At 40.1% G+C, this 27,495-nt stretch overlaps 1 protein-coding gene across 1 annotated transcript in view; it reads right to left on the bottom strand.

Moving 5' to 3' along the window:
* Poln (DNA polymerase nu) overlaps positions 1–27,495 on the bottom strand; it is a 125,102-nt gene that overhangs the window by 92,928 nt on the left and 4,679 nt on the right. Inside the window, exons 2-5 of the mRNA XM_055624249.1 lie at positions 18,804–18,883; positions 16,177–16,677; positions 10,788–10,978; positions 6,158–6,270 (exon numbers count right to left, since the gene is read on the bottom strand). Coding sequence (XP_055480224.1) covers positions 6,158–6,270; positions 10,788–10,978; positions 16,177–16,677; positions 18,804–18,883 — 885 coding nt within the window. The remainder of the gene's footprint in view (positions 1–6,157; positions 6,271–10,787; positions 10,979–16,176; positions 16,678–18,803; positions 18,884–27,495) is intronic.

Consider the following 27,495-nt stretch of genomic DNA (forward strand, 5'->3'; position numbering starts at 1 on the left):
GAGAAAACACAAAATTGGTTAAGTAAGGAGGTAGGGGAAGATCTAAATAAGAAAGGAGGGGTTGGAGAAGGGAAACAATTAAAATATATTGTATGAAAAAAATAAAAAGAAACAAAAAAGATTAATTTTCCAATGAATACTATTTTGCTATTCCCTCAAATTACAGGATTAAGTACTCCTATAACTATTATTTTTATTTATTATTATTTATTACAATTTATGCACTTTGTATCCTGGCTGTGGCCCCCTCCCTCATCTCTTCCCAATCCTACCCTTCTTCTTCTCTCCCTATACTCCTTCCCCAGTCCACTGATAGGGGTGGTCCTCCTCCCTTTCCATCTGACCCTAGCCTATCAGGTCTCAATAGGACTAGTTGCATTGTCTTCCTCTGTGGCCTGGCAAGGCTGCACCCCCTCCCCCAGGGAGGGTGATCAGAGAGCCTGCTACTGAGTTCATGTCAGAGACAGCCCCTGCTCCCCTTACTAGGGAACCCACTTGGAGACTGAGTCTATGGGCTATATCTGAGCAGGGGTCCTCTCCATGCATGGTCCTTCATTGGGGAATCAATCTCTGCAGAGCCCTCAGGACCAGTTTTCTTGTTTTGTTTTTTTGCTCTGTTGGTCTCCTTTTGCAGCTCCTGTCCCCTGTCTCCCTCCAGGTCTTTCTATCCCCCCACCCCTTCTTTCATAAAATTCCACGCACAAAACTAAAGTCCAAGTGGATCAAAGACCTCAACATAAAACCAGACACACTAAACCTGTTAGAAGAAAAAGTGGGGAAAAACCTGGAACTCACTGGCACAGAGACAACTTCCTGAACAGAGCACCAACAATACAGGCTCTAAGATCTTTTTTTTTTTGTCTTTTTTAAATATAATTTTTATTTATTACAATTTATTCATTTTGTATCCCAGCTGTAGCCCCACCCTCACCCCCTCCAAATTCTGCCCCCCTCCCTTCCTCATTTCCTCCCTGCCCCTTCCCCAGTTCACTGATAGTGGAGGACCTCCTCTCCTTCCATCCGACCATAGCTTATCAGTTCCCATCAGGACTGTTATTCACAGTCTTACTCTGTGGCCTGGTAAGGCTGCTCCCCCCTTAGGGGGAGGTGATCAGAGAGCCAGCCCCTGTTCCCCTTACTAGGGAACTCACTTGGAGACTGAGCTGCCATGGGCTACCTCTGTGCAAGGGTTCTAGCTTATCTCCATGAATGGTCCTTGGTTGGAGTATAAGTCTCAGAAAAGACCCCTAGGCCCAGGTTTTTTGGTTCTGTTGTTCTCTTTGTAGAGCTCCAGACCCTTCCAGGTCTTTCTATTTCCCCCTTCTTTCATAAGATTCCCTGACTCTACCCAAAGTTTGGCTATGAGTCTCAGCATCTGCTTTAATACCCTGCTGGGTAGAGCCTTTCAGAGGCCTTCTGTGGTAGGCTCCTGTCGTGTTCCTTGTTTTCACCTTCTTCCGATGCCTATCCCTTTTGCCTTTCTGAATGAAGATTGAGCATCTTATCCAGGGCGCTCCTTCTTGATTATCTTTCTTAGGTGTACAGATTTTAGTATGATTATCCTATATTATATGTCTAATACCCACTTATAAGTGAGTATATACCATGTGTGTCTTTCTGCTTCTGGGATACCTCACTCAGGATGATTTTTTCTAGATCCCACCACTTGCCTGCAAATTTCATGATTTCCTTGTTTTTCATTGCTGAGTAGTATTCCATTGTGTAAATGTATCACAATTTCTGTATCCATTCCTCAACTGAGGGACATCTGGGTTGTTTCCAGGTTCTGGCTATTACAAATAAAGCTGCTATGAACATGGTTGAGCAAACGTCCTTGTATACTTGAGCATCTTTTGGAGTGCTATAGCTGGATCTTGAGGAAGCAGTGTTCCTAATAGTCTGCGAAAGCACCAGCTCGATTTCCAAAGTGGTTGTACAAGTTTACATTCCCACCAGCAATGGAGGAGGATTCCCCTTTCTCCACATCCTCTCGAGCATGTGTTGTCACTTGAGGTTTTTTATCTTAGCCATTCTGATGGGTGTAAGGTGAAATCTCAGGGTCATTTTGATTCACATTTCCCTGATGACTAAGGATGTTGAGCATTTCTTTAAGTGTTTCTCTGCCATTCGGTATTCCTCTATTGAGAATTCTCTGTTTAGCTCAATTGGACTGCCTGATTTGTTGCTGTTTAACTTCTTGAGTTTTTTATATATTCTGGATATTAGCCCTTTGTCAGATATAGGGTTGGTGAAGATCCTTTCCCAATCTGTAGACTGTCGTTTTGTTCTGACGACAGTGTTCTTTGCTTTACAGAAGATTTTCAGTTTCATGAGGTCCCATTTATTGATTGTTGCTCTTAGAGCCTGTGCTGTTGGTATTCTGTTCAGGAAGTTGTCTCCTGTGCCAATGAGTTCCAGGCTCTTCCCTACTTTTTCTTCTAACAGGTTTAGTGTGTCTGGTTTTATGTTGAGGTCTTTGATCCACTTGGACTTTAGTTTTAGGCAGGGTGATAAGTATGGATCTACTTGCATTTTTCTACATGTAGATATCCAGTTAGACCAGCACCATTTGTTGAAGATGCTATCTTTTTTCCATTGTAAGGTTTTGGCATCTTTGTCAAAAATAAGGTGTCCATAAATGTGTGGATTTATTTCCGGGTCTTTGATTACATTGATCCACCAACCTGTTTCTATGCTAGAATCATGCAGTTTTTATCATCGTTGCTCTATAGAATACCTTCAAAGGATCTTTTATTGTAGAAGAGTGTTTTAGCCATTCTGGGTTTCTTGTTATTCCATATGAAGTTGAGACTTTTCTTCCAAGGTCTGTAAAGAATTGTGTTGGTAATTTGATGGGAATTGCATTGAATCTGTAGATTGCTTTTGGTAAGATAGCCATTTTTACTATGTTAATCCTGCCAAGCCATGAGCATAGGAGTTTTCCATCTTTTGATATCTTCTTCTATTTCTTTCTTCAGAGACTGGAAGTTTTTTTCACATAAATCTTTGACTTGCTTGGTTAGAGTTACACTATGGTACTTTATGTCCTTTGTGGCTATTGTGAAGGGTGTTGTTTCCCTAATTTCTTTCTCAGCCCATTTGAACTATTATTTATTAAGAATTTTTTATACATCTTTATGTATGATGTGTGTATTTATCCGTGTGTATTTATTTGTACATGTGCAAGTGCATGCATGTGAAGCAGATGTCAGCAATCTTCTTCAGGTACTCTCTATCTTATTTACTAAGGCAAGGTCTCTCAATTGAACTCATAGCTCCTTAATATTGCTCTCTAGCTAGCCAGCTTGTTCTAGAGACCTTTGCTCTACCTTCTGAGTATACTGAAAGAGCAGGCTACCTTCACACCTACTCAACAATTACATGGGTCCTAGGGACTTGAACTCCCATCCTCACATTCACACAGTAAGCACTTTACTAGCTGAGCCAGCTCCATAGCTCTCTTCAAGAATGTCTGCCTTGTTGGAAGGTGGCTGGATACACCCAGATCCTACATGGCTGGTTGATGTGGGCATCACATTAAAGAAATGGAATCCAAACAGCTAAGAATGGATAGAGAGCTCAAGTACACTTGGAAAATGGCTGTCTCAATAATACAAGAGACTGAAGTTAGAAATTTTGGCCCATGTCCCTGTTTTTCTCTTCCTATGTGAGCTTTTCAGCCATTATAGGTAGTAGATCTTTTCTTCCACTTTTCCCCCTGTCTTTCCAGGCCACACATAATACTTCGTCATGGTCTCAGAGTCATGCCTCCTGAGTCAAGGAATAAGGGGAGTAGCTACATCAGCTCACCTAGTTTCCCTGTCACTGTGTCAGAGCAAGTAGGCGGTATAGGCCAGGCAAAATGGTATTTCCTGACATAAGATAGTTCAATGAGGTAGCTAAAAACAAAAAGGAGCTGACTTTTAAATAAGATTATATTCTTGGATCACATCACACTAAATGCCAGATTGTCTGGTATTCTTAAGTTATTATACTAGCCAGAGAGTGTCAAGACTTTTCTATATTATGTCAGAGACTACAGATATAGGCAGATTTGGAACTTTGGATGAGATGAAATAGTCATTTTGGCTGCTTCTGCCCCAGCAAAGTTGACTTTATATGACACTGTCTGGTAACACTGACTGACCTCTGACATTCCAAAGGTAAGAGTTCTACAGAAAGATCTTTTGAAAAGACCTTGGGAGATTGGACAGTATCAGAATGTTCTGGGTGCTGATCCTGTCAACTGACGAACAGAAGCCTGCCAGGACAAATCTCTATTTTTTTTTTTTGGTTCTTTTTTTTTTTTTTTTTTTTTTTTTTTGGCGGGTGGGGAGTCTGTCCATAGTGTTCTCCATAGTGGCCATATTATGGATTTGCCTTCTGTGCTCTCCACCATTTATTTAAACAAAAATGTAGGTTTTATTCTGTCACACATATCGTTGATGACTATAAAGCTGACTTTTCTTGACTTGAGGAACTTTGAGCTGCTACATACTCACGCTGAGCATTTTCTGCCCTGTACTCAACCATTTCCCAAGGAATCTGTTACCATATACAAGTATATATTACATATAAGTACCATATATAAGTACATATGTAAGTATTTATTATTTAAACATTATTAATACTTAAATAGCAGTAAAACCAGCCCACATGCTCTTCATGGCCATACTTTAAAAGTATTTTGTATCAAGTTTTGCTGACTCTGTGGAACAATTCATTAGTTTGAAAGTAAGTTAAAAAAAAAATACAACTAAATTTCCAGCCAGAAGTTTCCATCTCAAGTTCACTTAGGCAAATAGTGAGTGGCTTCTGTTTATTGAACTAGTCTAGTTAACAAATGAAGAAAAATGGACCGGGGTGACAGCCCAGTGGTCAAAGTGCTTGCCTTACAAGCCTGAGGACCAGAATTCAAATTCCCAAACCCACGTAAATCCAGATGGGTGTGGCAGCACGCCTGTAATTCAGAGATAGGGTTTCCAGAGCAAGCTGGCTAGTCATTTCTCCCAACTCTTGTTTTGACGGAGGCTATACCTCAATGAATAAGGTAGAAGACCAATTAAAGATAATTCCTAGCATCAACTTCAGGGTCTACATGTATGCACATACACATATATACACCCCCCATGTCCTCCAAACAAACACACATAAAAATGGAAAAAGAAAAAAATGAAGTATAATAGATTTTTAATCTTACCAGGTTGCAATTAAGAACTTAGACAATGACAATCTATAGCTTCTACCATCGCAAAACAAACAAAAAACTAAGAGCATCTCAGGGCAAGTGTGGGAGATGGAATACTGTCAGGACAGCTAATAATGCAGAGATTACTGCTTACTCTGGGGAAGGTTGATTGATTGTATTGTTTGCATGTGGGATCCTCACAGAACAGAAATACCAGAGCTTAATCTTATAATATTTGAGATTTGTTATAAAATACTGAAAAGTCTGTGGTTTGAAAAACAGAGAGTTACGAAAGAAAAAAAATCAGCTGTAAGTCCAATCTTGATCAAACTTTGATGAATAATTTCATGTATGTTAGAAATTGATTATAATAAAAATTTTCTCAACATTTTATTATGAGTATTTTAAAATGCAGAAAAACATACAGTTAAAACTCAAGGATTCTGGGGCTGGAGAGGTGGCTCAGAGATTAAGAGTACTGACTGTTCTTCTAGAGGTCCTGAGTTCAATTCCCATGGCTTTAATTTTTTTTTCTCTCTCTCTCTGGTTTTTCAAGACAAGGTTTCTTTGTATAGTCTTGGCTGTAAATGGAACTCACTCTGTAGACCAAGCTGACCTCAAACTCAGAGACCTTCTGGTCTCTGCTTACTGAGTACTGGGATTAAAGGTGTACAACTATTCCCTGTTCTCTTAAAGATACTATATGCCCTGCATGGTTTTGTTTCTGTGTTGTAGTTTAATTCTTAGTGTCTGTAGCTATTGGTGGTAATAACAAGGCCCGTTGTGACTGTGCTTCAGTGGTCATTCCTTACACCAAAGGAGTATAAGCTGGTACAAATGAAAGCATAACCCAGACACATCAGTGGAAGTGCCTTTTCCTGCTCATAGGTGAAAACGTGCTGTCTGTGTGGCTAGGAGTCCTGGAGCAGGTGACATGGTGTCTTAGGGACAATGAGAATGGTGGCTTACCATGCTTCCAGCTGTCTTCTTCACCATAGAACTGCAGTACTGTTTTCACAAAGTCCTTGGCATTAAAACAAACAATGGGGCATTTACATGTAAGTGTCCAAAACAGCATGTTCCTAACAAGAGAAAATTTATATTTAGACAGTAATTCAGATCTTGGAAAAATACTGTAATATCAAATATCCAGCTATCCTTATGCAGCATATGCATAACTTGATTAATTAAAGAATCTTGTGAGGTGAGCATTGCTTCTTATGTACAGTTTATACACTATGAAGCTTGGACTCAGGGCTTATCCCTGAGCAAAGCTTCTTCTCCTGAATCTCCTATACAGAGTACACACACTGGACCTGGCCCAAGCCCCTCCAAGCACCCCACCTCTCAGCTTGCCAGGTCTTCCTTCTGCCATTTCACTATGGCACTTTCTACCCATACTGCTGGAGATGGCATATGCTCCTTGTCTACTCTTTTCCTCCCACAACTGTGCAACCTGCTCAAGGGATGGTCTGGGCAAGCCGCCTACCCACACATCCTTCACAGAAAGACCCACATATGCTAAACTGCAGCTTCTTCCATCACCCCCTGAGCTTCTGAATGTGGGGTAACCGTTAATATTACCGTATGTGTATGTGTGTAGCTATCAGGCTAACATTTCACAAGGTTGCCACACTGAAACTTAATCACAGTCCTACAAGGCAGGAACTCCATCCAGTATACAGACGAAGAGACATGGTTCAGAGATGTCACATCTAGTAGATGGTAAGGTTGGGTTCTGATACTGTATCTCACTACTGACAGAAGATAAGCCATGAACCACCAAACTAAAAGTTCCTCTTCATGGAAAAGTACAATAATAATACATTAAAAGAGCTCTTTGATGGAATAAGAAAAAAAGTAACCAGGAGCCCAGTGGGCATGTACACGGGGTGATATTTCATTGGGTTTTGCTTGTCTGGCTCTATTGATAGACACTATATAATGTTTTAAAAGTTATATGCTTTGACCTTGGTTTGTTTCAACAGAAGGCCAGGTTGATAGGGAGATCAAAGTGTCAAAAGCACTGGCTCTTGGCTTAGATAATACTGGGAATGGACATAGGGAAGGGAAGGGAAGAAGTGAAGAATGATAGAAAAATGGGGTACGTGGACTTCCCTGACATGTGCTGAAACACAAATCCAGGATGGAGTGATCTAAAAGCTACATTGTCTTCTCCTAGGGAGAAACTCAGGCTGGCTTAAGTCTATCTTGGTAAGACAAGCAGAAGAAGTGTTTCTTGTGGCTGGGGCATGGCTCAGTGGAAAAATCACTTGCCACATAAGCATAAGGACTAGACTTCAAATTCTATTATAATTTACTTTCTGTTGCTAAGATAAAACACCCTAACATAAAACAACTTAGGAAGAACAGGGTTTATTTAATCTTACAAGTTATAGTCCATCATCAAGGAAAGTCAAGGCAGGAACCTGGAGGTAGGAACTGAAGTGGAGACCAAAAAGGTATGACTGTTTGCTGGCTTGCACCAGGTTCATATTCAGATACCTTTCTTTCTTTTCTTTTCTTTTTTTTCAAGACAGGGTTTCTATGTGTAGCCCTGGCTGTCCTAGACTCATTCTGTAGACCAGACTGGCCTTTAACTCACAGAGATCCACTTGCCTCTGCCTCCCTGAGTGCTGAGATTACAGGTGAATGCCACCTCAACAGGCTCAAATATCTCTCTTTTAAAAAATATTTATTTATTATGTATACAATGTTCTGCCTGCAGGAGCACCAGAAGAGAGCACTGATCTCATTATAGATGGTTGTTGAGTTACCATGTGGTTATTGGGAATTGAACTCAGGACCTCTGGAAGGTAAGCCAATGCTCTTAAGCCCTGAGCCATCTCTCTAGCCCCCAAATATCTTTCTTATATAGCCCAGATCTACCTGCCCAGAGATGGTACCACCCATAGTGGGATGGCCCCTCCTATATCAATTAGCAATTAAACAAGTGCCTCATAGACATGATCAGAGTCCAGTTTGATCAAGGCAATTCTTCAGTTGAGGTTCCCTCTTCCCAGGTAACTCTAGGTTTGTGTCAAGTTGACAGCTGAAGCTAACCATGACAGATCAAAGATCCCTATGTAAATGCTTTGTGGCCTGCTTGTAATTCCAGCACTTGGGAGGCAGGGATCCTATGGCAAGCTGGCTAGCTAGACTAATTAGGATATATAAGCTCTACATTCAGCAAGAGACCCTGCCTCGAGTTAGCAAGACCTGGAGAGGACAGGAGCTCCACAAGGACCAAATATATCTGGGCACAGGAGCTTGTCTGAGACTGATTCTCTAACCATGGACCATGCATGGATATAACCTAGAACCCCTGCTTGGATGTAGCCCATGGCAGCTCAGTATCCAAGTGGGTTCTCTAGTAAAGGGAACAGGGACTGTCTCTGACATGAACTCAGTGGCTAGCTCTTTGACCTCCTCATCCCCCGGTGGGAAGAGTAGCCTAGCTAGGCCACAGAGAAGGACATTGCAGCCAGTTCTGGTGAGACCTGATAAGCTAGGGTCAGACGGAAGGGGAGGAAGACCTCCCCTATCAGTGGACTTAGAGAGGGACAGGGAGGAGACAAGGGAGGGAGGGTGAGATTGGGAGGGAATGAGGGAGGGGGCTACAGCTGGGATACAAAGTAAATAAACTAATTAATATAAAAAATAAAAATTTAATGAAAAATATTTCTATACTAAAAGATGGAAGTGTTCTGATACAAATAGTAATTAAAGAGCTTTTGGCCAATTGGTTAAAAAAAAAGACCCTGCCTCAATAAAATAAAATGTACACATACATGTGCATGTGTGTATACATGAAAACACCTACACACACTCATAAACATGCAAAATATCTTAAAATATATTTTTGAATATATTTATAAAGTATGATTTAAGTTCATTTTGAATCCTAAATATGCTACTGTAGAATTGGGACTATTCCAGTTTTATAGTACATGAGGGATTATCTTTCCTCGAACTTAACATGCCTCAAAATGAGACTGATAAATATTCATGTTTTTTCCTGTGGCAGTGCTCCTGGGTGTGGAGTCATGAAACTGAAAGGATCAAAATCCTGCCTTCACCCTCACTGAGATTAGGATACAATAAACAAAGTAAGACTTGTGAATGGTAGTGGTGACAGGCATTATAGAGAAATGTGGGCTGAAGAGATGGCATAGCCATTAAAGGCTATGCTCACAACCAAAAATATAAAAGAAATTGAAGATGGTGATTGTATATGGTGCTGAGCTAAGGTATTGTTTTATTCAGATGTTTAGGAAAGGCCTAAATGATAAAATAACACATGAGTGAAAATATGATAAGGTGAGCAAAGTCTAGTTGATAAGGAAAAGCTTTTCACAGAAAACTTTAATTAAAGTGTAAAGAAAATTAAAGAGCTAGAAGTCTCTATCATGTTAGGCATAATTAAATAAAGCTCATTTAGTTCATAACTGCAGCAGCAAAGTCCAAGAAGCATGGCACTGGCTTGATCAGGGGCCCCTTGCAGCATCACAGCATGAAGAGAATCATTCAAGGACAGAAGAGGTCGAGCACATGGTGTCCTCATCTCAACCCACCAGTGTGAAAACAGCTCTAACCCCCTCAGGAGGGAGGAGCCCCTATGACCTACCAATCACCTGCTGAGTCCTTTCTCTTAAGGGCCTACTATCTCAAAACAGCCATTTGGGGAACCGAGCCTATATCAGAAAAAAGGTTTGTTAAACAAACCACACTCAAGCCACATTTTCAGACAGGCACTATCCTTAGTGACACTGAAGACAACTTAGTCTTTCAGGCAGTGATAACACATCTCCTATGCTGTAAGGGAGGAAACCAGAATGGTAGTGAAAATTACCTGGAATCCTGGTAGTGGCAGCAGTAGTGGCAGGATAGAGGGCAAGGCTTCCCCCTAACATCTTATTGCAAAGTTGTCACAATGCTGGAACAGGCTCCCTTGGCATTAGGATGGACTCCATCCCAGAGACTCTGAGGGAGATGACCACTGCTTTTGTGTGTGTGTGTGTGTGTGTGTGTGTGTTTTCCTTCAAAATTAATTTCATGGACCGGGCACAGTGATGCATACCTGTAACCCCAGCACTTGGGGAGGTATAGGCAGGTGTATCTCTGTGAGTTCAAGACCAGTCTAGTCTACAGTGCAAGTCCAGGACAGCCAAGGATACACAGAGAAATCATGTCTCTGTCTCAAAACACAAACACATACACATACACACACACACACACACACACACACACACACACACACACACACACAATTATTTTCATGGGCCAAAGAAGTGGCTCAGTGGTTAAGAGCACTTGCTGTTCTTTCAGAGGTCCTGAGTTCAATTCCTAATACCCACATGATAGCTCACAATCATCTATAACTGTAGTCTCATGGGATCAAATAATCTCTTCTGGTATACATATAAGTGTATATGGAGATAAAACATCTACATATATAAAATAATCTTAAAATTATTTTCATGTTAATAAAGAATTTAAAAAATTATTTTCATGTGTTCACAAAAACTAAAAGTTTAAATAGTTAAAACTGGAGGTTGGAAAGTTTTAAACTTAATATGATAAATAAAGACTTTCTTACCTGACAAATAGACTATGTGCTTCTTGCTTTGGACCCCAGAAAGGGGAATGCTCAGTATGTATGTAGATACAATGATCTGTGGATCTGAAGTCTTCTCCCAGAGCACCACCACAGGCTGGGGGAATCAGGGGGCTTCTGTCTACATGGTTTTTCAGTAATACCATGATTCCTTTAACAGGACAAGTTAAGGTCTGTGAAGACACAGCAATACAAAAGTCACAAAATTAAGCAGCTATATTGCTTTATAAGAGCAAGCTATAACACAAAGAAGTAACATCTATAATGAAACTTTTGAAAAGAATCTCTGCTGTGCATGTGAAGTCCAGGTACAGACACAGCACAGCACACACATAGAAATCAGAAGACAACTGGGGTGTTGGTTTCCATTTTCCACTTGTTCAAGACAGGGTTTCTTGCTGCTTGCTGCTGTGTGCCAGGCTAACTGGCACTTGAACTTCAAGTGATTCTCTTGTATGTGCCTCCCATCTTACCACAGGAACCCTGGGATTATAAACACATGCTATAGTAGCCACCTTTATATATAAGTTCTGGGGTCCATACTCAGGTCTTCATGCTGGAACAGCAATCCCTTTGTCCACTGAGCCATCTCCCCATCCTCCAACTGATTTGTTTTTGTTTTTGTTTTTGTTTTTGTTTTTGTTTTTGAGACAGGGTTTCTCTGTATAACAGTCCTGGCTGCCCTGGAACCTGCTTTGCAGACCAGGCTAGCCTCTAACTCACAGAGATCCACCTGCCTCTTCCTCTCAAGTGCTGAGATTAAAGGCATACACCACTACGCTCGGCCCCACCAACTGATTTTTATTTTTAGGTAGGGTCATCTGTGTAGCCCAGGCTGACCTAGAATGCCTGCCACTCCTGCCCTAGCCTCCCAAGTTTTAGGATTATAGGCATGCACCATTAAACCTAGGTCTCAACTAATATTCTCTACTCAACAAGATAGCTTTCAAAAACAGAAATCAAGCATTTCAGGACTCTGATCCCTGGTCTGGTTTCTAAATGATTTTAGGGCTACCTTTCAGAGAAGGGCAAGTTACAAGTAGCCTTGATTAGGCTCTGTGGAGGCCCAGATGGAAAAGCTATTTCTCTGACCTGGGTGGAGACCTAACATTCCAAGATAGCAAAAACATGAGAGTCAATGCAATGGGGCCAGTAAATCAATCACCTGACAAGGGACCATCTCTCAGGAAGGCAGGTTTACCTTAAGCCATGCTAAGTACACAAAAGGAATAATTATCTCTTTAAAAAATGTCTTAATTGTTTTCTTTATTGGTGGTGATATAGAACTTGGAAAAGTACATTAGTCTTTTGTAGTGTTTGTTTTTAAAACTGTACTTTATTTGGGGTGTCTACCTCCTTTCCAACCTCCCAACCCTACATAGAAGAGAGAAGGTTACTGGGGAGAGGGGGCACAGATCCCTTTACTTCCCTGGCTGTTTAGGGTCAGTGGGTCTTTGGGGGATATACCAATCTCTGTCAACAGCAAATGCAGCCAACAGTCTCCTCCAAGCCACTGTGCCCTGAAGCATTTCTCTCCATCTGTCTCCTCCAAACCACTACACTATACTTCTCTCTGGTCTCTCCAAACTGCTACATGCCACCCCCTCTCTTTCTCTGAACCCTCATATTTACATCTTCAAATCCCTAGACCATGTCCCTGTTTGTGCCATGCAAGACACAAGGTAGGCCTTACCATCTGGCAAAAGCCTCACCCTACACGAGACAATTAACAGCGGTGGGCAAACTAGCCCAACTAAAATCCCACACCTGGGGCCTGCCCTACTCTCTCATGGAACTATATGGTTTCCAAAATAGACTATATAGTTGGTCACAAAGCAAGCCTCACCAGATACAAGAAGATTGAAATAATCCCTTATATCCTATCAGACCACCATGAACTAAAACTGGACCTCAACAACAGAAATAGCAAACAGCCTGCACACACATGGAAACTGAACAACTCACTACTCAATGACAGCTGGGTCACGGAAGAAATAAAAAAGAAATTAAAGACTTCAATGAAAATGGGTATGTTGATACCCAAACTTATGGGACAGGAAGAAAGCAGTGCTAAGAGGAAAGTTCCTAGCACTAAGTGCCTTCATAAAGAAATTCGAAATATCTTATACAAGCTACTTAACAGCTCACCTGAAAGCTCTAGAAAAAAAAAAAAAAAAAGAAGCAGACACACCCAAGAGCAGCAGAAGGCTGGAAATAATCAAACTCAGGGATGAAATCAATAAACTAGAAACAAAGAGAACAATTCAAAGAATCAATGAAACCAAGAGCTGGTTCTTTGAGCAAATCAACAAGATAGACAAACTAACTGAAAGGCATAGAGACACTATCCAAATCAACTTTTTCTTTTCTTTTGTCTTTGTTCTAAGTATGCTTTTCCCATCATTTTGGGATCCCTTAGCATTTCTCTATTGTTCCTAGCAACTTATCTGCAATGTAGCTGAACTCCAGGCTAGCCTAACTCAAGTGCCATGGCTTTCTCCCTCTTCAATATCTCATTCCTCTGGGCAGTTGCCAGTTTTCTTCAGTTTTCTTTAGTTTCATTTAAACTAAATTGTCCTTGAGATTTTAGAAAAGGGGAAGTTTCCCCATCCAAACAAAACATAAAGAAAGATTCAACACAATTTGTATCAAGACCCTAGCTTGATGTCTGCAGAAATTGATGACATAATGAAATAATGATAACATTTATATGGAGATGCAAAGGTACTCCAATAGCCAAAATAACTTTGAAAAAGATCAACTTTGAAAAAGATGGAAGAGTTGCACTTTGTGATTTCTAAATTTCTTACAAACCTAAGTAATCAAGACAGTATGCTTTCTAGGGTAAGACTGACACAAAGATTAAAGGAAAGAATCAAACATATGGAAATCAAGCCTTAGACACTGGGCTGAAGTAGCATACACTTATATCCCAGTATTCAGAAAGCTGAGGCAAGAGGATGGTCATGAGTTTGACTTCAAGGCCAGCCTTGGGTATAGAGCGAAACTTTGCCTCAAACAAAACAAAAACAAAGTGTGAGGCTGGAAACAGTTCTTAGATCTAAGCCAACTAATTCTCAGTGAAAATGTTATTATGGTTAACTTCACTGTCACCCTGACTGCATTTAGAGCTACCAAGGAAACATACCTCTTTAATGTGTCTATAAGGATGCTTTTAGAAAGGCTATCAGCAGAAAAGACCTACCCTGAATGCAGGAGACACCATCCCATGGAGTCCTGGGATGAATACAGTAAAAAGAAGAAAGCCAGATAAGACTTTCTGTCTGTCATTCATCTGTCTCTGCTTCTAAAACTGTGAATGCAACATGACCAACTATCTCAAGCTCCTGCTACCAGACCTTCTCTGCCATGATGAGCTATATTCTCAAATTTGAGAAAAATAAACCCTGCCTCCCAGTTGTTTTTGTCAGGTATTTTCTCACAGTAATGAGAAAAAAAAAAAAACTAATAAAAGCATGAAAAAATTAAATGAGAAAGAGTATTTTCAGCAAATAGAGCCCAGATGACTAGAGAGTCACCTGCAAAGGGTGAATTTCTCACAGCCTAGAAAGATTAACTAGAATGGTTTACAGATTTAGATGTAAGAACACTTAAATAAAACTGAGGCAAGTCTGATTGACTTGGGGAAGACAAAACAGAGAGACAGAGACAGAGACACTGAGACACAGAGAAAGACAGAGAGAGACAGAGACAGAGACAAGAAACATGCATATGAGTGTGTGTGTCTATGTGGAGGCCAGAGCAGAATGCTGGGTGTCTTCTTGAATTGCTCCTTATGTGATTGCTTTGAGACAGGGTCTCTCACTGAACTGACAGCTCAGTATTTTTTAGCTAGGCTAGCTGACTATCAAGTATACAGGATCTCCCTGTCTGTCTCCCCATGTTGACATTACATGCATTCGAAGTTGTGCCCTGCTTTTTCTGTGACTGCAGGAGATTTGAACTCAGTTCCATATGCTGGCAGAGTAAGTGCTCTTACCCACTGACCCATCTCTCCAAACCCCAAGCATTCTAAATATGATAACAAAAGCACAGTTTTTGAGGATCTTTAGATTTAAAGGTTTTGTTTTTTGAAAAGGTACTCCAAATTTGAATGAAAACCCACAGATTGGAAAAACTGCAAATCACATATATTAGGGACCCGAATCAAATAAAACATATAAAGAACTCTTACATACCCAAAATAGAAAAAACTCATAATTCAAAAATATGTGAAAAACTTGAATTTCACCAAAGAGATACATGAAGTCAAGAAGTGAATAAAAATGTTCAGTATTATCACTTTTGAGCAAATGCACTTCAAAAGTACAACAAAATACCACTTCACATCCACAAGAATGGCTAAACTAGATGGACAGATATTTTCCAACAGGTAGAGAATTTGATACCCTCAAGCATTACTGATTGAAGGTAGAATGGAGTGCCTCCTCTAGACAGCAGTTTGTCAGTTGCCCAGAATTGACGGGGTTCCTACACTGTCAGAATCACTTACCAAAGTGGAGGAAGCATGGCTTAAAATCTTATTTCTACCTCTCCTAAAATCAGAAAGAGGAATTGATTTTTTGTTGTTGTTGTTTTTAAAGGCAGCTTTTAAATCTGCATTTTTATTATAATAGTTTATTTTTATTAATTACAGTTCATTCCCTTTATATCCTACCTATTACTCCTTCCCTCTTTCCCTCCCAATCCTACCCTCCCTCTCTCTTCTCCACCTATGCCCCTTCCCCACTCTATTGATAGGGGAGGTCCTCTTCCCTTCCATCCCATCCCAGGCTATCAGGTCTCATCATCGGGAGTGGCTGCATCGTCTTCCTCTGTGGCCTCCCCTGAGGGGGAGGCGATCAAAGAGCAGGTCAATCAGTTCATGTCAGAGACAGCTCCTGTTTTCCTCACTAGGAAACCTACTTGGACACTGAGATGCTTTGGGCTACATCTGTGCAGGGGTTCTAGGTTATCTCCATGAATGGTCCATGGTTGAATTATCAGTCCCAGAAAACAACCCTGTGTCCAGATTTTTGGTTCTGTTGCTCTCCCTGTGGAGCTCCTGTCCCCTCCAGGTCCCTCCATCTCCCCCCTCCTTCACAAGACTCCCTGCACTCTGCCCATGAGACTCTGGCCATGAGTCTCAGCATCTGCTTTGATACCCTGCAGAATGCAGTCTTTCAGAGGCCCTCTGTGGCTGGCTCCTGTCCTGCCCCCCCCCCTTTTTCCTCTCCTCCGAGGATTTGTTTTTTAAATGAGGCCTCACTATGCTTCCAAGCTGACCCCCAATTCCACAGTTGAAGTTATCCTCCTGCCCTACTCTCCCAAGTGCTAGTGCCACGGGCACATGACACTGCTGTTTACTGACCTGGTTGGCTCTGAGCTGCGTGGAACCATCCTTGTACATCAGTGTCACCACCAGAGCTGCTGCTTGCTTGAGAACATCCATCAGCTGAACTTTTGCCAAATCATCCAAATATCTAACATCACAAAGATGCTTTCCAAAAGCTCTTGTGTCCTTGGAGTTTAGCCAGGTTTCAGTCCCATCAGTATCTTCTTCCAGTGCTGAGAGTTTACTTGCTATTTCTTGGGAAGTACTACATGTAATATATTTCCTTTTACAATTCAAGCATTCCTTATCTTCTTTAGCTATACTTTCCTTTAGGATGTGCTCTCTCTTATGCTCCCTTTTCTGTAAAACTGAAGATTCCTGATCACACTGTGGAATTAAATGACTCGAAAGAGCCAACGAGCTGATACTGTTCGGTACTTGGCCAGCAGAGAACTGACTTGTAAGCTTAGTAATGGAGGACTGAGGAAAGAGCTCGGTGGATCCTCTTAGTGTCTGAGTTATTAATGACTTAGGGTTCTGTAGAAAAAGGAAAAATAGTTCATTACAACATGAATTCACAAGACATGTCTAAAAACCAAGTAAATTTTTGATACGGCTTATCAAAGATAACATGAGGAATATTATATTATCTATAATTTTTGTCTTTCCATTTACTGTGGTGGATGCTGAGCAAGTGTTCTGCCATCCCTAGGAACACACCTCCCAACAGAGCTAGACAGTCTTTCTAGACTATACAGAGCTGGATCCTGGGGCTAGCGCAGGTACAAGCTCAAAATGTTTCCTCTAGCTCCTGTACTGGGAGTCATTCATACCAGAAGATAATGAACAAGAGAAAAGCCTGCAATTTACAATGACAAATCTTTAAAGTCCAGTCATAGAGAAAATTATGAAATCATAAAAACTACTTAATAATGTTAATTGAGCTATTAAATTAACAAAAATGCAGCTCAACAATCTTTGTCCTCATTCCAGCAATGTGGAATCCACATTGACAGATCCATCCCCTGACAGGAGAAAAGCATTTCCACCCATTTAGTAGATTTGTTTACAATGGCACTTTGTGTTTCAATGTTCGTTTCCAAATTTATAATTTATTTCTTGCTTTAAACAACTGTACATTAATATTATTTTTAAAGTAATTTTGAACTGAATGATGGTGGAACATGCCTTTTATCCCAGCACTTGGGAAGCAGAGGCCAGCCTGGTCTACAGAGTGAGTTCCAGGAGAGTCAGGGCTCAAAAAAAAAAAAAGTAATCTTGAAAGAAAATGTCTTAACACTTGGTCATATACCACAGAAAATTTAATATTTATATTTACATTTTTACTGCAGAGAAATAGTTTATGATTCCAAGAACAAATTTTTAGGCATAAAATTATATTAATTAAAATTCTGTAGAGTATTCAAGAAAATGAATTCAGTAAAATTTCAGACTATTGAAGATCTTGCTTGCATGGGTTTTTTGTTTTGATTTGTTTGTTTGTTTGAGACAAGGCTTCTGTGTGCCCTGGCTGTTCTGGAACTTATTCTGTAGACCAGGCTGGCCTCGAACTCACAGAAATCTGCCTGCCTCTGCCTCCCACAGTTCTGGGGTTAAATGTGTGTACCACCATGCTGGCTGCTTGCGCATTTTTTAAATGGGTGATGGTGAATAGGTTCTCGCATTATCCCCACTTTACTACAGGAAGTTTAGTTTTAAATTATGTTGGGAGCTGGCAAGATGACTCACTTGCCACCAAGCTTAAAGAGCTGAGTTAGATCCCTGGGACCCACAAGGTGGAAAAATGACCCATTCAGCGTTTGCTAGTTGTCCTTTGACTTCCACATGTGCTCCGTGGCATGTATATCTCCCTCAACAAAAATAAGTACATAAAAAATCAATAAAACTTGAAAATAGTTTTTTTTCTAGGTGTAGTGCTATGTGCCCTTTAATCCCAGCACTCAGGAGGCAGGGGCAAGCTGATCTTTGTGAGTTTGAACAGTCCAGTCTACATAGTGAGTTCCAGGCCAGCCAGGGCTACACAGTAAGTAAGACCTTCTCAAAATAGATAAATAGCTTTTAAAAAACTAGGAGCCCAGCAGTGATAGCACACGCCTTTAATTTCAGCACCTGGGAGGCAGAGGCAGGCAGATCTCTGTGCATTCAAGACCAATATAGTATACAGAGCGAGTTCTAGGACAGCCAGGAAACCCTGTCTTGAAAAAAAATTTAAAAAATTAGGTTAGAAGCTGAACAGGCAATTTTCTCCAGAGTCCATTCCCATGAGGTGAACTCCACCACTGTTTCAGTGACATGACTTCTTCTTTTTCTTGTATTGTCAAAACTGGTTAGCTCACTGGTCACCTCCACTAACCAGAAATGAAAACTGCAACAGCAAAGAGCTTGGTTAAATATCCTCTCTTGGTCTCAGAGAACATGAAACTCACAGCTATCATAGCACTTACTGCACACATGGAGCAGTGTGTGGCATGTTTCTGTGCTCTCTCCCTCCCCCATCTAAGTTAGCCCATAGGTTCTGGAGACTAGGAACGTGTTTAAAAGCATCATATTCAGAGTCTTAGCATATACCAGGATGCTTATTAAAGATCTGTTAACAAATGAGGATCATCTGTTTAGAATTACTCATAATTGTAAATACTTACCTTTGTTTCTAGTGATTGAGTCTTCTCATGTTCAGGTAATACTGAATAATGAACACTGGATTTTTTGGTCACATTTGAAGCTTAAAAACAAACAAACAAGCAAGCAAATTAACACTGGAAAAATAAATTAAAGAACCAGGCATGGCACTGCATGCTTTTAATCCCAGAACTTTGGAAGCAGAGGCAGGTGAAACTCTGTGGATTTGAAGTCTACATAGCTAGATCCAGACCAGCCAGGACTGCATATGGGGACCCTTATACAAAACAAATTATATAATTAGCTCACAATTGAAAATGATTAATGTGCTATTTAACCACTGTCAACACAACCAAAATGCATAAAACCATTGTAGTCAGTGGTTGCATAAAGTGTCTTCAAATCAAGACAGATCTATATAATTATGAAATGTTTATTTGTGGTTACTTGGAATTTGCCCTTGAATATTCTATTTTGGAAACTGAAATTAGCCAGGAAGTGTTTGTGCACACCTTTACTTCCAGCACGTGGGAGGCAAAAGCAGGCAGATCTCCGAGTTCAAGGCTAGCCTAGTGTACAGAGCTAGTTCCAGGACAGCTAGGCTACACAAAGAAACCCTGCCTCAAAAAAGAAGAAAAGGAAGAGAGGAGAGGAGGAGAACAAGAAAAAGGAAAGGAAAGGGAAGGAAGGAAGGAAGGAAGGAAGGAAGGAAGGAAGGAAGGAAGGAAAGAAGGAAGGAAGGAAGGAAAGAAGGAAAAGAAGGGAAGGGAAGGAACAGGAAAGGGAAGGAAAGAAAAGGAGGGGAGAAGAAAGGAGAGAAAAAAGGTAAGAAACACAACCCAAAGTTAACATTTTGGAAACACCTTCTAAGTACTAAAGGCTTGAAGAAATTGTCAAACTGAATAATACTGCAATAGATTAATCAGGAACTCAGGAAAACATCACTAATACAAACACCTAATTTAGATTAAAAATGTAATAACTCTGGGCTGGAGGGATGCATAAATGGTGTGTAAAATGTTTGCTGAGTAAGAATGAGGACTTCAGTTTGATCTCCAGAACTCATGTAAAAAGCCAAGTATGGGGCTGGGAAAGATGGCTCAGTGGTTAAAAGCAGTGGCTGTTCTTACCGAGGACCCAAGTTCAATTCCCAGCACCCACATGGCAACTCACAACTGTCTGTAATCCAGCTCCAATTGATTTGACACCCTCACACAGGCATACATTCAGGAAAAATACCAATGCGCATAAAACAAAAGTAGATAAATTTAAAAATATATTTTTTAAAAAGCCAAGTGTGTTACAAGCTTATAATTCCTCAGCTGTGGCTCATTAGCCATCTAGCCTAGCCTAAGGTGGGTCTCCTATCCCAGGTCCCAGTGAGAAACTCTATCAAAAACAAACAAACAAAAAAACAAAACAACGAGATAAGTAGCTGGCTCCTGCGAGCCTATGGCCTCCACACGCACACTCTTGTGCACCACACCGAAACAAACTGATTGAATAACTAACTTGAGCTGTACAGTAAAGGACAAAACTAAGACTCAATCCCAAACAGTGTAACTTAGACATCTGTATCATAGTCACTTTGACAGGTGTTTCTGTGTACATGGGCCCACTTGCACATGTGTAATTCCAAGGCTCCTAAGCAATCATAGAAAATGGATCTTACAAAGGCACTGAGGATGGAAAAGATGAACCCATGCTTGGACCATGTATTGATTCTGTGTAGGTAGGCATGGTGACATATATCTGTGATCTAGTTTCTTGGGAGGATACTGCAGAAAAATAACTTGAGAAACACCAACCTTGGCCACATATTGAGATACATTATCTAAAAGACAAAACTCTTATCTTTCAGAGCAGTGTTGCCAACCTGCCACAAGGTGACTGACTGTTCATCAAATATGATTCCATTGGGGACTCTGAGCCCTATCTCTGTTTTTGGGAAGTTGAATGTTTGACAAAGAAAGAGTTAAACAGCATGGGACAGAGGCTGCTATGTGTTAATTGGCCAAATCTTATGTCTAATAACATGGCTGTTGGTGCAGCCCAAGGTAGATGTTCATAGGTGAGAGATACTTCAGGTCTGTACCCCGGACCTTGCCATACATCTTGCCCCAAGAACTCCCTATGCCAGACCTTCTGACGTTTCTTATTCCAGATTGGTCAACTAGTCAACCTTTGTCTATAGATCCAAAGTTTTCCAGCCTTGGTTTTCCCATCCATACAAGGTTACTTGATGTCCTCACAATCTCAAGATCCATTCCCTCGGGAGCTAGAATCATGGCAGGGAGAATTTGAAGTTTAATTTTAATCTTTTAAAAGATTTATGGTTCTCTGATGCTGATGGTATAGCCTTACTTCATGTTCTTAAGAGTCTATATTAGGATTCTCTTGTGAAGGCTTTAAAAGACACACATTTATTTTTTTTCACCTCTAATAACATAAGGTCTGTTGGTTTGGCAATGCATATGGCTGGGACCCCTTTAGGCCCTACATGAATCAGGTGACTTTTGTATCATTCATTGCATGGAATAGAACACATTCCCAAATGTGGGATATATGCCTTTATTCTTTGAAACATTTTCTATCAGGCTTTGTGCCTCTTTCTTAGTGGTGGGAGGCATGAAATGCTGTAATTCGTTCTCTACTTGGAAGGTGATACCCTACTACACCCCTAAGGCTTCTGAATCACTTAGGGTTTATCTCCACCCATTGAACAGTAAGATCTCTAGTAAACAATATTTCTTGTTTGTGCTGTTGGACTGGCAGGATGACATCAAAACACTTTCTCACAGTCCTGAGGCAAAATGAAGATTTATATTGTCCATCCTAAGTGAATGTGAACTTCTTGACTTTCCTTAACTGCTTTCAATACTAGAGCTGACCCTATAAATACTTGGCACAATGCTAAATTTAGTCAGCAGAGGGTGCTGGAGGAACACTGCCAGAAGATGGACTCTGTTTTTTTTTTGTTTGTTTGTTTGTTTTTAACCAGTACTCTACACCAGCTTTGGGGGAGGAAGCTACTCCTTATCTGCTACTTAGATCTTTTAGAGTTCTCTTTATATGCCTTAGTGGCTAAAATCCATCTAGTAATAATGATTTAAACATTCCCTGTTCAATGTGATTTCTGTCTCCTGGGAGAACGAAAATACTTTAACAAGTTCTGTTAAACTAGTTTAACAAAAAGATCAGGAAAGGGAAGGAGACCCAAGAAAGAAAGAGAAAATTTTTGAACATATACTATAAAAGTGCATATAAACTCTGAAATCTTCTGATAAAATATATGAGTATATAAAAAATGTTTAAGAAAAAGTAGGGTAATAAGACATCAGGTTTAGTTTTAAGTTTCCCTAACATATTACAAAATAAACAAACATGCCATGTTTTTCTAAGACAGATGCCCCTGAACTGCTTTCAAACAAAAGGACAGTAGGACCTGGACCTCCAGCCATCCAGGCGGCCTAGACATGGATTAGCTACGTGGAAAAGGGCTTCTGAGCTCTTTGTGTATCTGGAAGGCAAAACCTCCAGAACCAAACTTTTGAAACCATTTAGTTTTCACCCTTTATTCAAATTGTACTTTGATAATTCACTCTATCTTCTATTTCAACCTACTCTGGTTCCCCTTCTCCTTTTTTCTTTAACTTTAATCCTAATAACACAATATTAAATATAAAACATTTTCCTGGCACTGGGCACAGTGGTACAACCCTTTGATCCCAGCACTCAGGAAGCAGAGGCAGGTACATCTCTGTGAATTAGAGGCCAGCCTGCTCTACACAGAGAAACCCTATCCAGGACAGCCAGGGATACACAGAAAACTGTCTCAAAAAACAAACAAACAAAACATTTGTCTGAGTTTGGCTTCTTTAACTTAATATGATCTCCGAGGAGGGGTAGGGGTGTGCTCCTGTCAGGAGCCAACAATAATTCCATTGACCTGAAAGCTCAAGACATCCCCCTGAACACTTTGGGCTTCTGATGCTCTTAAACCAACAGGCTAATAAAGGAGTAAGTGTTAGGAAGGATGATTGATCCAGACTGTCATGAGGAAATTGGGTTACTTCTCCACAGTTGAGGTAAGAAAAATTATATCTGAAATTCAGGCGATCCTTTAGGGTATCACTTGGTGCTGCCATGTCCTGTGATTAAAGTCAATGGAAATTACAATGACAAGGTGCACAAACTCTTCAGAATGATGGTATGGGTCACTCCTCTAGGAAAAGAGCCAAGACCTGCTGGGAATGGAAGAAATACTACATCTGTAGCAGAAGAAGGTAGTTATAAATACCAGCTAAGGCCACATGAGCAGTTACAGAAATGAGGGTTGTCATTGACATAGTTCTGTCATATTTTAAGAATGTGTTTGTACAGATATTTGTGTTTTCTTTCAATTTCTTTATCATGTAATATAACATCAATTATGAAACTATCAGTGGTTAACATATTTAAGTTCAAGATACTAAAGAACATCCCTCAAGGGACATTGGTGCCTATTCTAAAATTTATAGTGTGTTTGTGGTTGTACAGAGATAATTAAATCACATTAGGCCTAATTATGACCTGGTTAAATACATAATGTGTTTGAAACTGTAAATGAGATAATTATATCATGTTAGGTGTAATTATTATCTGGTTATTGTTTTCATTTGGAAATTAAGCATGACATAAGGAGATATAATTGTATGTCAGGTTGACAAGGGGTAAACTTGTGACTATTCTTGGTTGCCAACTTGACTAAAACCCAAGCAGTGCCAGGCATGGTGGCACATGTGTGTAATCCCAGCACTTGGGGAGGCAGGTGGATCTCTGTGAGTTTGAGGCCAGCCTGGTCTACAAAGCAAGTCGAGGACAGCAAAGGCTACACAGAGAAACCCTGTCTCAAAAACAAACAAACAAACAAACAAACAAACAAACAAAATAACCCCAAGCAGCAGGGTACAACTGTAAAGAATTTTTTCTTAATTAAATCATCTGAAGTAAAAGGCCTGCTTTTAAATTGGATCATTTAAATTGGAAAGATCCACCTCTAGTCTGAGCCACACCTGCAGCAGCCTGTAAAAAGAACAAAGAAGAAGGAAGCAGTAAGACAATGGTGGCTGCTTCCTTTAATCCCAGCACTCAGAAGACAGCAGATTGCTATGAGTTTGAAGGCAACTTAGTTTAAAGAATGTGTTCCAGGACAGCCAGAGAAACTACAGAGAAACCCTGTCTTGAAAACAACAAGGGCTAGAGAGATGGCTCAGTGGTTAAGAACACTGTCTGCTCTTCAAGAGGTCCTGAGTTCAATTTCCAGCAACCACATGGTGGCTCACAATCATCTAAAATGTGATCTGATGCCCTCTTCTAGCATGTAGGTGTACATGTAGATAGGATACTCATACAGAAAATGAATGAATGAATAAATCTATAAAATTAACAAAAAAGAAAACAACAACAAAAGAGGAAGCTCTCTTTTTGCCTGTTTGTCCTCACTCTCACTTGCAAGCCCATTCCTTCACTGGCTTTTCTTTGGGATTCCAGCAAATACTAAAAGCTGACACAACCAGCCTTTTGGACTAAACTATTACTGGGTTCTTAGACCTTACATTGGTAGATAGCCATTGTTGGACTAGCTGGACCACAGCCTATAAACCATTATAACTCCCTCCCTCCCTTTTTCTCCCTCTGTGTGTGTGTGTACATATATATAAAATTTGCAGAATTGAGGACTCCATGTATTCATATATTCATTCTATCAGCTCTGTTTCTCTAGGGAACCTGGCTATTGGGAGTAGGTGTGTAGGTATCTGACTTTGATTTCATTGAATATATACCCAGATGTATACAACCAAACCATATGTATTTATTTATTTGGTTTTTGGAGACAAGGTTTCTGTGTAGCCATGGCTATTCTGGAACTTACTCTGTAGACCAGGCTGGCCTTGAATTCAGAGACCTGTCTGCCTCCACTTCCCAAGTCCTGGGATTAAATACAACCACCTGTTGTGTTTTCTTTTAAAGGGCTTCCATACTAATTTCCATGGTTGGTACACTAATTTACATATCCTAATTTACTAATTTACTAAATACTAATTTACATAAACTGTATCATTAAAGGGTTCCTTTTCTCCCACATCTTGAATAGAGCATTTTTTAAAAGAAACTCTTTAAAATTAAACTTATTTTTATTATTTTATGAGTGTTTTGCCTGCATACCTCTGTGCACAACATGCATACCTGGTATCCAAGCAGGTGGTAATTTTCCATGTCAGTGCTGGGAATTAAACCCAGGACTTTTGCAACAAGTATTCTTAATCACTGAGTCAACTATCCAGTCCCAATTTTGTCTTATTGATGACAGTTGTTCTTACTGGGGTGGTAATGGAAGTTTTTATTTTCTGTGTAAACTCAGTTATGTTGTGTAAACATGTTTTTGTTTTAATCCCAAGTGTGGGGTTTTAGTTGGGCTATATAGTTGTCCACAGCTACTAACTGTCTGGTGCAGGGCATAGCTTTTGCCAGCTGGTGATGGCCTTCTGCATGTGGCATGGAGAGGAGCATGGTGTAGAGCTCAGAATATAAATTGAGAGCCAAGAAAGAGATGGGGTGGCATTTGGTGTTGGTGTGTGGGATGTTTGGAGAGACCCGAGAGAAACATTTCAAGGTGCAGCTTCTTGAAAGAGACTGCTGGCTGCATCTGCTATTGACAGAGATTGGTAGAAAGCCCTAAAAGAACCCCTTGACCCTAAACCCTAAAAGTAAAGGGGTTTGGGGCCCCTCTTCCCACTAACCTTTTTTCTCTTCTACTTAAGGTTGTGGAATTGGTGGGAGGGAGGTAGAGGCCTAAACACCCCAAATGAAGTAGAGTTTTAAAAATGAGCACTACACGGAGATGGAATCTCAGTGTAGTTTTGATTTGAATTTTCCTGACAGCTAAAAACATTCACACTTTTCATGTATTTATTGGCTGCTTATATTTCTTTTCATAACTGTTCAATTTACCTGTTCATCATTGACTGGCTGATTTTTTCTTTTTAGTTTCTTGAGTTTTAAAAATGTTTAGATGCCAGTGCTGTTGGATGAATAGCTTGCAAGAATTTCCTCCTGGTTTGTAGGCTGTCTCTTCACTACTTACTTTCCCATGATTCCCAAACCTCACTCTGTATAATCCCATTGGTTACTTCTTGACATCTTAGGCTACAGTCCTATTGTGCCTGTAGCTTTAAGTGTTTTTCCTGTTTTCTTCTAGTAGTTCCAGGTGTTGCATTAATTTCAGTTTTCCTAATACAAATTGAAGATTCTGTCTTTTCTCCAATATATCTTGGCATCTTTGTTTAAAATTGGATGTTTATAGATCCACGGATTCATTTCAGAGTCCTGAGTTCCAGGTTATTGTTGGTCTCTGTTTTTGTGTCAGTACCATGTTGTATTCGTAGTCTAATTTGAGGTCAAATGTTGTGATATCTGTTGTACTGCTTTTTTTGCTCAGGATTGCGTTGACAACTGAAGGTCTTTTGTGCTTTCATATTAATTTAGATTAGTTGTCATTAATGTTGGAATTTTGATTGGGATAGCACTGATTCTATAGATTGCTTTTGGCAATAGTCATTTTCCTCCTGCCAGTCAATAGATGTACTTTTTCCTCACCTTCTAGTGTCTTCAATTTCTTCCTTTCTACTACTCTTTTCACTGTAAAAGTCTCTTTGTTTAGGTTTATTTCTAGGTCAATCTGTCCTTCCTTCCTTCTTTCTTTTTGAGACAGAGCCTGTCTACATCATCCTGGCTGTCCTAGAACTTGCTATGTAGACCAGGCTGCCCTCAGACATCCTGCCTCTGCCTTTCAAGGGCTGGAATTAAAGGAATGCACCAGCACTCTCAGCCTGATTTCTTGTTTCAACATATCCATTATCTATGTTTATATAGAAAAGCAACTAATGCTAATTTGATCTTGCTACTTTGATGAAACGCTTATTTGGATATAAGAGTTTTCTCAGAGTCTGAAATCAGGATAATTGAACATTTTCCTTTCCTATGTGTATACTTTCTCTCTTGCCTTACTGCTCTGGCTTGAGAATTCAAGAACTATATTGGATAGCAGTAGAGAGAATAGACATTTTTCTTTTTAAAATATTTATGTTTATTTTGGGGTGGCCTGTGCTTGCCATAGGGTGCCAGTGGTCAGAGAACAACGTTCAAGAGTTGGTTCTGTCCTTCTACGACATGGGTACCAGGTATTGAACTTAATTTGTCAGCCTCAATAGTAAGCACCTTTACCTGCTGAGCTATCTCACTAGCTCAGCAATTGTTTCCCTATTCCTGAATTTACAGGGAATGCTTTCAAATTTTTCTCCATTTAGTATAGTGTTTGCTGTAAGTTTTCTTTTAAAATTATTTTTCTGCTTTCATGTGTGTGGTGTGCAAGTGTGTAAATGCATGTAAGCACACACATGAGTGGATACATGAACACATGGATGCTCATGCAAGAAGAGATCCAAAGTTGATGTAAGGTATCATCTTATATCACTCTTCTACCTTATTCATTGAGGTAAGACCTCTCAATCAAACTCAGAGTTCACTATAAGGCTAGCTTCACTACAGACACACATGTACACACACATACAGAGAGAGAGTTTACATGAATTCTGGAGATCTGAACTCCAGTCTTACACTTGTATGTAAATACTTTAACCATGGACTCATCTTCCCAACTCTTAACTTTAAATT

This window comes from Psammomys obesus, unplaced genomic scaffold (assembly GCF_907164565.1).
Source record: "Psammomys obesus unplaced genomic scaffold, mPsaObe1.curated_primary_1811, whole genome shotgun sequence".
NCBI lineage: Eukaryota > Metazoa > Chordata > Mammalia > Rodentia > Muridae > Psammomys > Psammomys obesus.